The sequence below is a fragment of the Centruroides sculpturatus genome, unplaced genomic scaffold (genome assembly GCF_000671375.1).
Source record: "Centruroides sculpturatus isolate CEXI.00-Female unplaced genomic scaffold, Cexi_2.0 scaffold23, whole genome shotgun sequence".
Taxonomy (NCBI): Eukaryota; Metazoa; Arthropoda; class Arachnida; order Scorpiones; family Buthidae; genus Centruroides; species Centruroides sculpturatus.
The window spans coordinates 1,238,940-1,251,792 of record NW_019384313.1 but is presented as its reverse complement, the minus strand read 5'-3'; the positions used below and the strand labels follow the sequence as shown (position 1 = coordinate 1,251,792).

Genomic DNA, 12,853 nt, shown 5'->3' with positions numbered 1-12,853 from the left:
ACCCCTTCAAACGGAAAAAACATGACTAATAAAAACGCAAGACTGTGTATGTATGTATTTTTATTATTATCAATACATATAAANGTTGGAAAATATTTAAGACGATCTTAAAATTATGTAAATAGATGTGTATCACGTACAGCTAAAGGTAGAGAAAGAATAACCTTAAATATTAAATAAAAGTCAGTCAGTAAATTTTTAAAAAGACAATATGAAGTTGAAGAGCATGAAAATTATGAATATGCTCTTGAGCTCGAGCGTAATGATCAAAGCACGTGCTGTTCTGAGCATAACGTATGAACATTTTTTATTGTTGCATTAACAATAATTGTTAATAATATAATTTTGACCATTGTCAAAGAGTATTGTAGTATTTTCGAAGCGATTTATTATTCGAAAGCGATTTCTTTAATAAAAGATGAATTTTTTAAGTAAGTTCAATCAATTAGTTTATTATATATACAAATATAAGAATTATTTATCGATATGTTAATGATGCACTGTATATTAAAAAGTTTCATTAATCGTAATTTTGTAACGAAAGGTTTTAAATAATCAATGACAATATTATATAACACATTATATGAATTGCAACTACATATTCTCCTGATTTCTTTCAATTAAAAAGGGTAAACAATTTCTTGCGGGTATTTACAATTAATTCTCAAAAATTAGCGTAGAAATTTAGTTCGATTATCTTCAAGATAAAGTTTTTAATTGCAACGAATAAGAAAGTATACGCATAGACTACAGTATATATAAAAAGAAGAATAAATCAATATTTCTGAATGTCATTAAGTTAAAGCAGATTTAAATAAAGCAGATTATTTCTCAATGTAATCTTACATATGAATATTGCTTTCCATCTAAGACGTATAAGCACACGTTACTTCAATTTTTGTTTTTAAAGATTTTGTAAAATAAATTGACAAATGTTTGTTATTTTATATTTTGTTGATACATTAAAATAAATTAGTATTTGTGATTCTGTTTAAAATAATAATTATGGGATAATTATTTCTAGGTGATCAACAATTGTTTGATGGAAGTTATTTTCCTTATAGAAATAACTTTGAGGTAAGTTTATCAGAAAATTTTGATGTATGTTTTAGTTAAAATAAAGCAAATAATATTCAGATAGCATAGAAATCAAATACCAACATAAATATGTAAGGACGTTTTGAACTTTCTTTATATTTAAATATGATTTGAAAGCTGGTACTTTTCTTTAAACATTCAGACATTTTGTAAACTTAACATCATACAAATTTAACTGCCATTCAGTTTTCCTACAAATATTTTAAAGGACGTATGAGCAGATTGTATTTCTCCTATCTCCTTAACATTCAATTCTCAGTTTCTGGCTTTTAGATCTCGAAGATTGCAATATGAAATGGAATATCAATATTTAATATGAAATGAAATTTCTTTTTCATTTAGCCTAAAATATTTAGGCCTTTATTTTTATTTTTCAGGAATATTTAATACTCAATCTAGTAAATTGTTGAAATTACATTTTAAAAAATTTAATAAATAATTCATTTATATTATTTGACGCCTTTTTAAAATCAAAATTAACATATTTGATCACTGTTTGAAGTCTTGATCTTCTGGTATAACTTGAAAAAATACAGTTAAGGTATTTTAAACGCCTATATAAATTAGAACGATCGACCCCTGAACCGATTTTAAGGCTTGAATTGGGAAATTAAAATTACACTAAATATTTTAATATTCTGGTCTAAAACAACAGCTTTACCTTCTGAAGATCGTTGTAGTGTTTACAATTTATAATTAAAGGCTCAAAAATTTGTTTAGAAAAACAGGGATATCTCTTTTCATAAAATATATCAATCACCTCACAACTGAGAACTTATTAAAATGAGATAATGCAAGTTAAATCGTATCAGTTATTGAACTGNCTCAATCTAGTAAATTGTTGAAATTACATTTTAAAAAATTTAATAAAAAATTCATTTATATTATTTGACGCCTTTTTAAAATCAAAATTAACATATTTGATCACTGTTTGAAGTCTTGATCTTCTGGTATAACTTGAAAAAATACAGTTAAGGTATTTTAAACGCCTATATAAATTAGAACAATCGACTCCTGAACCGATTTTAAGGCCTGAATTGGGTAATTAATATTACACTAAATATTTTAATATTATGGTCTAAAACAACAGCTTTACCTTCTGAAGATCTTCGTGTTAGTGTTTACAATTCATTGTTAAAGACTCAAAAATTTGCTTAAAAAACAGGGATATCTCTTTTCATAAAATATATCAATCATCTCACAACTGAAAACTTATTAAAATGAGATAATGCAAATTAAATCGTACCAGTTATTGAACTGCGACCCGTCTTAAATGTTAAAGTATCAAACAACCGTTTATAATAAAACATTTGGGTGGGAAAATCAGACAATACCTAAATTATGATTTGAGTTATTCTGTTAAAAGCTTGATTATGCAGCTATGTTTGAATAAATTCCGAATGGTAATAAGGGGCCATCGCTCGTATAATTGTAATAATGGAAGATATCTTATTGCAAAAGTACTGTTGAGTGTGTATCGAGTCATATTTTTGTTTCATGTGTCGTGTTATCCCAGTTAAAAGTAGCATTCTAGATGAAATATTTAATGTGGTTTACATTAATAATTTGTATTATAAGTATATATTACACATTATTTTAATAAATATAGAAAGAATTTCTAGTATTGATATTTTAATGAATTATATAGAACACAAAATATTTTAATATTGATTTTCAAAATTTGTTTCTCAGTAATGTAACTTACCTGCTAGTTTTTAATGTGCTGTACGTTTTAAGCAATGTACTATAAATAAATTAAATAGGTGTACTTAGTTTTACAATGATTACAGAAATAAAAACAAACTGTTATTAGACATTATTGTAATTTTAAATTGGGTGTAATATCTGAAATTGATTTTATTAATGTATTGTATGGTTAATATTTCAGTATGTAGCGCAACTGAACCAATATGGACCAGGAACAGAATTTCCTGGGTATTGGCCAGTTATAGAAGTGAGAGAAAATGGGCTGCCAACAGAGTCGCCTGGATATGATCCAAGAATAAATGTTACAGAATATGGGTCTCCTACACAGTGGTATGGATATGGTCCAAGAACGGATGTAATAGAATATGGACCATCAGAACAGTTTTATGCATATGATCCTCCAAGAATGCATGTAACAGAATATGGACCGCTAGCACAGTGGTACAGACATGGCCCAAGAATAAATGTCCCAGAATATGGGCCTTCAGGACAGTGGTATGGATATGATTCAGGAATGGATGTCTCAGAATATGAGCCTCCAGCACAGTTATATGAATGTGGACCAGTTATGGAAGTCCGTCAAAATGAACTGTCCGTACAACCCCCTGGATATGATTCAGCTCCAGATAATCTTGAATATGGACTACCGGTGGAGCTTCGTGCATATAGGCAATTTCCAGAAGTGCCAGGCTATGGACCAATTTCAGAATTACATACACATGGGTCCGAATTAGAAGTAGTTGGATGTGGAATGTGTACAGAAATTCCCGGACACGGGCCAGTGCCAGAAATGATTGAATCTAGAACGATGACAAAAGTCTCTGCATATGAACTATCGTCAGAACTGTCAGGAGAGAGGCCAGCAGAAGTAATACCTAAACCTGAAGCACGACAGGAAGAATTAGAATATCTGCCAGAATCAGGAATGCTCAAACACGAGCCTTCAGGTAAAAGAATATTACAAACAGACGTCCCTCTGTCATCAGATACTCCTGCATCTTTATCAATTCCAGGTAATCAATATATTAATGGTAAATCTTGTTTATTTGGCAAANGACCCGACATGTTGTTATCCGTTATTCAAACAGGAGCGTAGCACGGGTCCACAGGACACGAATTTGTATTACAGATGGCGCGCGAGTTGGATTAAATATAATCTATACTTTATTTCGATATCGTTTTGTTTATTATACAAATTAAATATACTGTATCGGTCTTTATTTCGATTTAATTCAAAAATTTTTTCAAAAAATTTCGATTTAATTCAAAAAAATTTTTTTTAATATTAAATTTATATACTAATTAATTTCTGTACTCCAGTTTGTATCATTTCTATACTACTTATAGCATATTATTAAAAATATTAACATATTATTAAGAAATATGTAAATAACAAATTTGAATACAAGAATTTCTGTTGATGCATGTTGGAATAGCTTTGTCAACTGTGAAAAAAATGTTTATTGTAAGTTTTCTCCTTTATCCAAATGCATTTTCCCCAGTATTATCAGGCCTCATCAATGGATAATGATACTAGGTTACATCAGTGTTTTAAATTGTTAACTGTCTATATCGTAAATCCTCAAAGTTGGTGCTGATAGAGTGCTTTTTGCTCAGACTATTTTCTTAATTTTTCATTTTTAGAATTACAGTTATACAATTAATTTTATGATTTTTATTCACTATTTCTTCTATTTATTCTAAGTATTTATTATGTTTGTAGATTAATAAATACTTAGAATAAATGAAGATGAAACAATTTTATCTACTATATTTACTTGTTCAATATTACCTTTTTTTTCAAATTGCAATTATACTTGATTATGCATTTTCATACTGTTGATTTTCATGATTTTTGAATAATGCCAGCATAAGTCATCAATTAATATAGGGCACCTGGAGTCCACCAAGTCATCATGTGTTATGTATTTTATGCAAACCAGCATCCCTAGTACTGATTACATTAGCAATGTGTAAATGAAACTAATCAGCAGGCAAAATAACTTTATTTTAGTATTTTAAAAAGCATTCTGGATTACTTGGCATTGATCCTTCCAAAGACAAATAATTTTATGGCTGTATTTTTACTGAAATTTAAAATCTAGTTGTGTAAATTGCATTAAAATAACAGCTACATTTACTCAGCTATATTATTCAGGAAACAAAGCTACTTTTGTGTAAACTTGTTTAAATATGTATAGAAATTGGCATAATTTTATATAAATATCAAATAGCTAAATGCTTATTATATTAATTATTAAAAGAAATTTGTATTCAAGCTTTATTGAAATAGATATATGGATAAAGCTGGATAAAATACTGTTAAATTCATATTTACATTATAAAAATAAAATTTACATTAAACTATGATATTGATCGTATAAATATGTTTTATTACAATAAGTATAAAAATATAAACTATGTTTGTATACAAACTTAATAAATAAATACATATTTTCTAATAAAAGTTTCTTTTTATGTATAAAAAATATACTTTATGTAAAATGTTAAAGTGATTGTAGATTCTTCATCTGTTGTTGTAAATTTAAAATTTTAGCTTTGTATTCAGCCAATTGTTGTTCACTCTGAAATAATGAAGACACAAATCAATATTTTACATAAAACAATTTATTAAGACTCCAGAAACCTAGCTATGTCCAATAATGTCATTGGATTTATTTTAAACACATATTTAAAGACCAAATATTTTATAGAAATGTTATAAATAAGAAACCACATTTAAAAAAATTATATAAAAACATCCTTTCCTTTACATTTATTTAACACCACTAGCAAATTATGAATGCATTCAGAACAAGGCTTCACTTACCAGTGGATTTCTGAGTCTTGACTAAATAATTACCTAATTTACATTAAAAATTATTGAGATTTTAAGTACTTTCACAACATTAAGATGTTGTGAACAGCACAAAAAGTTTTATTAATAACAAATGTTTTTGAATCTTTCAAAGATAATCTATTTTAAAATAGAAAAAATTAACTGCAGAGTGAAATATCTAATTCATCATTCATATATATTTTCTTATCATTGTAATAAATTATATATTGTTTAATGTTATTGAATATATATTAGTTTTGTAATAAAAAATTTTCTTTTTTTAACATAATGACCATTAGAATCAAATATTTTCTTTATTTTAATATTCTATTTTATATAAAATTAATATACAGTATATGGAAAAAAAGAATAGTGAGGTTGCGGCTGAAGTTTTCAATGCAAAAACATGAATGTTGGATGTTCAGCGCTGCCATTCTGTAAGTTTAGAAGTNAAAAAAATCTTTTGTTTTTTATAATTGTCACTGTGAAAGCAGTTTAATTTACATTATATACATTATGAATTTATTAAACATTGAATAATTACTCCTTGGCAAGAGTATTTACATTATTTCAACAACCAAATTGAATAGTTACAAGAAGAAATATTATCTTTTCGTTTAGATTGTAATTCATTATTTTGTCAAATACTTATTTTCGTATATAATGTATAATTTCATTTGATATGATGATGATAGTTAAAGTGTACACTATTGATCGTCTATTATAGAATTTTTACACATTTACTATAGATTTAACAGACAGCCATCAAAACAAATGTTGAAAAATATTATGTGTTCTATATACTATATTTACGCTATATTCTCTGAATAAAAGTGCGAAGTTGCAGTTAACACATAAATATACAATAAACGCTTGTAGGGTTTTGACCCTACAAGCGTTTATTGTATATTTATGTGTTTTGTAGAGTTTTGACCCAACAGTAATATTCGAATTCTTCAGTCATAAACTTTGCCATTGTCTCAGAAAAACGCTTTCCATGTCTGGCATTGACGTCAATCATTTGGACAGAAGTTATTGTTATAGTTCCGGGAATTATTTGATTAGATATTTGTCCAATATTTTCGAAATAAAATTCATTTTTAAATGTGTTTGTGCACAAAAAAATTAAATTACTTTAATTTTCCGTGTAATGAGTAGCTATAACTTAGCAAATTTTGGAAAATTAATAGTATACAAATTGACTTTCAAACATTCTCGTGGATTATATGCTGAAAATTAAGAGTAGCTTTTTATATTTGTGTTTAAATTATTATATTTTTTATTACTCTGATTCTTTCAGTNGATTTCAATGAAGATACAAATATTTTACAACGTAACGAAGTGAAAATAGATACAAAGATAATCGTTGAGAGTACAACCACTCATATATCTGCTGATTCAGATTACAGAGAATTAAATTCAGTTGTAAGTGTAAATATAATTAAATTCATGGAAACTAATTAAAGGATAAAAGCAAATTTCGAAATTGAATTTTACAGAAGGAGCAGGATTTTGTATTGCCTCCAGAACAAATAACAGCACCGGTTCTTGAAGATTATGTTGATAGGCCTTTGAAAAGGGCATTCATATATTTAGAAAATTTTTCTTTAGTAAAAGAAATAATTTATGAGGAAGATGAATGTGACATCGAGAATGATTTATTGGAAAATGATGCTGACGCCGTATTTTGTGAAAATGCATTTTCTAATAATGACGTAAATGCAATCGAAGAAATTGATGAACTTAATGGCGACGTCAATTTATCAACATCAACACCAAATACGATTGATAATAGAAATGAAAAATACGATTGTATCAATGATATCTCTGAAACATTACCATTCCAGCAAATAGCAACAAGTGATAAGGATGATGATGAATTAGAAAAATCAATTAGAGTCAGAGAATTTGAAAAAGGTAAGATTACAAATAGATGACATCTTACGTTATTTTATTTCTATCGCTCAACGTTGTTTAAATTATGTGAAAATTGTTACGTTTAAAATTGTTAACAAATTGCTATTATATGTAAAACACATTGTTAATAATTCTAACATATTTTTCTAAATTATAAAGCTTAACATTTATATTTTTACATTTACTTTTTATGCATTTGTTTAATATTATTACCATAAATATTCGAAATAAAAAAAAGTCTCAGGATTTTACTATGACAGGGATAACATCTATTCAATACAAAAAAATCTTTTGTTTTTTTATAATTGTCACTGTGAAAGCAGTTTAATTTACATTATATACATTATGAATTTAATAAACATTGAATAATTACTCCTTGGCAAGAGTATTTACATTATTTCAACAACCAAATTGAATAGTTACAAGAAGAAATATTATCTTTTCGTTTAGATTGTAATTCATTATTTTGTCAAATACTTATTTTTGTATATAATGTATAATTTCATTTGATATGATGATAATAAAGTGCACACTATTGATCGTCTATTATAAAATTTTTACACATTTACTGTAGATTTAACAGACAGCCATCAAAACAAACGTTGAAAAATATTATGTGTTCTATATACTGTATTTACGCTATATTCTCTGAATAAAAGCGCGAAGTTGCAGTTAACACATAAATATACAATAAACGCTTGTTGGTTTTGACATCAACAGTAATATTCGAATTCTTCAGTCATAAACTTTGCCATTGTCTCAGAAAAACGATTTCCATGTCTGGCATTGACGTCACTCGTTTGGACAGAAGTTATTGTTATAGTTCCGGGAATTATTTAATTAGATACTTGTCCAATATTTTTCGAAATAAAATTCATTTTTAAATGTGTTTGTGCACAAAAAAATTAAATTACTTTAATTTTCTGTGTAATGAGTAGCTATAACTTAGCAAATTTTGTAAAATTAATAGTATACAAATTGACTTTCAAACATTCTCGTGGATTATATGCTGAAAATTAAGAGNAAAGTATACACCGAGTTTACAAAAAGAAATTGTATAAGTATACGAGAGTCGTAGTAAGGGTCTAGATTAGCTGTAGTTTAACCACCGTGGATCTACAGCAACACCATCCATTGTTCGAAACCTACGATTTTCTAATAAAAATAAATCATGGCAGCGCCCACAACAATAGAAAATAGTAATATATTTCGCAATGAGTGTTTAAATTCCGGTAAACGTCCGCGCGCCCATGCCATACACCCGTTAGATATTTTTTATGTTAAACATGGCGACACGACATTAAAATCCAAACGACGGTATTTACGTTCGAAATAAAAATACGAAGCTACAGATAGGAACAATTGTTTCGAGTGGAAAGGCATTCAAATAAAAGAAGAATAGACAGAAACGTGGCAAATTAACAGAATAAAGCGGGATGTAAATGTGAATTGCATTCTCGAATATACGCTCATTACGTTACTCGCAGTTTAATTTCAGCCGAGGAGGATATTTATTTACTTATAAATTATTTTGTCGGGTTTATTCTTATCATTATTATCAAATTTTTTAAAGTTTCACAAAATATTTTCTCCGAATTTATACAATCGGCACGCGTAACCAGGAGACATTAAAATATTTCTACCATTAAATAGTTTTTCTTTGTAATTTCGAGTGTGAAATTTTCAATTAGAATTTATTATAAATTTAGTTTTATTTTAAGTACGAAAGTACGGAATAAATTAAAATTATAATGTTAAATTTTTATTCACTTAATAACTAAAACGGGGTAACGTCTTCAATCCAAATAATTTCGCAGGTAATTTCGCGTAAGCATTCGAATAATTGGCAGAAATCTTAGGTTATTGGCATCGCAATTAAAAAAATTAAAAAATATGACGGCCATTATTAAATCAGTTGTCAGAATGCCAAATTTAATTATCTAATTACAGTCGTCATCGAGTCTTTTTTACGTGCTTATTACGAATATAAAAGTCGATACGAAGATAGAAAATCTAGAAGACGAAAGTATTATTTAAGACAAGGTGTTAAATTTCATTTTCTACTGCTGTAGTTATTAAAATCGCCTAATAAAAGAAAACATCGGACGAGATCGGAATTCTTTAAATGAAATCCAAGAACTCGATTAATAACAATCCTTGGGAAATATATTTCCATTGAACCACGTACAGATTTCAAATAGCGAATACTTCGTAAATATATTTCGGACAATAATAATAAACAGTCAAAGAACAAGAAGATTTAAAACTTAAAAGTAAAAGTAAAAAGTTACCGTCAAAATAATAAACAAACACCGGATGTTTTAGGATAACACTAAAGAAGGTAATCGAATAGAAGGAGACATTTTGATTAAAATTGACTAACGAATAAGTAATTCATGCAGGGTACACCAGATGGCGACGTCAGACCGAAGTGGTAATCATTTTACCATCCCCTAAAAACAATAAAATGCGAAATGGCCCCTTTATAAGGAGTATTCTTGTCAATTAATATTTTGCGAGTAAACCAGATAAGCGTGACCAAAGAGCATTTAAAAAAGTATATATTCTAAAAATAAAATAAAATAATTTATTTTATATTTTGATAGCTGAATTTTGAAGTCCTCTTGATTTATGAGGCCCGAGGAGCACGAGGCGCACGTCTGGGGCCTCATAAATCAATTGTGCAGAAATCCTCCACTGCTGACTATCTTTCAACACTATCCCACTAACCTTATACTATATAATTAAATATGATTTATATAAATATACTTCCGACGAGATATTCGGAATTACTTTAAATGTTTGGAGACGAGGAAACTACCCCAAAAATTGGCAAATTCGATTCCTGTATAAATATTCGATCGACCGGCGAAAAAGTCTTGGCCAAAAGTCCCGAACATTTTAAATACGCGGTAAATTTTTAAAAAACGAGAAAAAATAAGAAATAAACCGGATGTGACGTCCGGGCTTTTTTCCGACTGGGACTACATTATAGTATAGCACATCTCTCCTTCCGGACAGTTGTGGTTGTTCTCTTCCTGTCTGAGATCGGGATGGCAGGTCGACATGCAAACTCCCGTTACGTTGCAACCGTCCATGCTTTCCTCGGCCCCATTAAAAATACAGAGTCGTTAACTTTATGTCAGATTTTTATTATATAATACTAATTATTGCCTCCGCCTTTCGAAATAGCCATCGTCGTCGATAATGCGACGCGAAACGATATTTATCGAAATATTATTTCATTTATAAACATCGTATTTCTCTTTCCGAAAATAAAAATTTCGGAATAATAAATCCGCCGGGAGACGGTCCTTTTTATACGTCGGTAGTATTACGTAATAAATCACGCTAGGCGGTCCGTTAGTCTTTTAAAATATCGGGAATTTCGCCAATTATCGCTCCGTTTTATAAACAAGAAAAACTTCGAAAGGTAAAGAAACGGAAGTCCCGTTTAACTGGAATTAATTAGAATTGCGGAAAGACCCAGCGCACCGACCGAAACGTCTTCTCAAGAGGCCTTCCCAAAGTATTAGTGGAAGGAGGCCCAAGGCCCGTCCTTTTTTCTAAGGATTCTCGGCCGACGACGTTTCTAGCCCAATTCTCGTATAAAATTCGCCGGAAAGCGAATGGGAAGAGTCTTATCTTCCGGCGCCGACCAGAGGACGGAGAGGGCGAGCAAACCCACGAACTTGGACCCGGTCATGAGGCCGTTTAACATCGGTGGCGGCGCCCGTCCTCCCCTTAAATACCGCCGGCGCACTCGGCACTTTCCCACGGATTTCCGTCGAACATCCGACGGATAAGAGAAATTTCCATTGGATAAGACGTTTCCCGGGTGAATTTCGCAACTGGCGACCGACTTTTTTCCGTGGAATCCGAAAGTAGTTCCACCTCCGCTTTGGACCGAGAAAATTCCCAAGCTTTTATACGACGGAATAAAACCACGCCTTTCCAAATAAGGCGCATTTTCACCGGGATCCCCACTTACCTTACCTCGCACGGTCCTTCGGGAACCAGACCCAGGTACGCCCGTTATCTGTGGGTTCCGTTACAAATACGGGCCGCCCTCGTATAACACGGCAGTTACGTTCCGAAAAAGTACCATGCGAAACAATGGACTAATGTAAGACATAGGGTTAGGTTCTATAAGTTAACAAAAGTATACAATTCTTTTCCGTTACTAAGAGAAATATGTTTATTAAAGCCATCGATAACTAATTAACAATCACAATAAAAAGTACAGTATTAAGCTTAATATTAATTTCGGTTAAACCGGAACCTTTTTCATTTTACAAAGTGTCGTCGTCATCCCGATCAGAAATATTGGCAGCGTCTTCATTTTTCTTTATTTTTATCATAAGCAATTTGTATGGAAGACGAAATTAAAATATATTAATCGATAATTTGTTCTAGCGGGTGTTTGTTCGGTCGAATACCCAGCGACTTTTTTCCAGAATTTGTGTTCGAATACCGAATTATTCGAGTATTTCGTTCGTCATTTTACGAATGATTGCTTACCTACGGTTAAAAAAAAGTTTAATACCGCTTATATAAAATTGTTTAAATAAACTTTACTAAATACGAAGGTTAATCTATACAAACAAAACACTGTGACGGTCTTAAGGGCTAAAGTCTGAAAGCAACGACGACGACATTCGGTTGATAGGAAAGTTAGTGCAATTTTTTTCTTCCTCTTCCTATCAGTTTTCGTCGAAGTAAACCCGCGAAAAGGCACAAAATAATTTGAAATTTTCAATATTGTAAAATCCACGGGGAAACTTGAGACGACGCGCGTGCTTTCTCGAATAAAAAAAAATCGAATAACGAAGTTTACCTTTAAAAATTATGAAATTTTATATGGAGAATTTCCAAAACCGCATTAGAGCCAAACCGGAAGTAGTTTTGTACGGGGACAACTACAATTTTCCAACGGTGTTAGAGCCAAAGTGTGTGTAAAAGCAGAGTCGATAGATATACTGGTCCTTGCCCTGCCAATAGCTGTAATGTTACGATACTGGCGTAATAAAAATTTCTGCCACTTCGAACGCTTCGATCGCGTCTAGGCGTAAGTTTGGCTTGAGCATGGGGAGAGTCAGCTGTAAACATTCGAAATTCTTTTAATATATGAAATTTTCTCGTTTTTAATTCATATATTTCTTTTGTCTTTTTTAAAGGACTGCTTATAAATACAGTACTATTTTAATTCGATTTTGAAGATTATTTATTCAAAAATGTCGTTAATATTTATATTAACTGTCACTTTCACGATTTTAGACTTTAAATTGATTA

At 30.0% G+C, this 12,853-nt stretch overlaps 1 protein-coding gene across 1 annotated transcript in view; it reads left to right on the top strand.

Moving 5' to 3' along the window:
• The first annotated feature begins 307 nt into the window (after nt 1–307).
• The window catches only part of LOC111622428, an 18,183-nt gene continuing 5,637 nt past the window's right edge, over nt 308–12,853 (top strand). Inside the window, exons 1-3 of the mRNA XM_023364809.1 lie at nt 308–431; nt 1,025–1,077; nt 2,987–3,818. Of these exons, the coding sequence (XP_023220577.1) occupies nt 419–431; nt 1,025–1,077; nt 2,987–3,818 (898 nt within the window). The 5' untranslated portion in view covers nt 308–418. The remainder of the gene's footprint in view (nt 432–1,024; nt 1,078–2,986; nt 3,819–12,853) is intronic.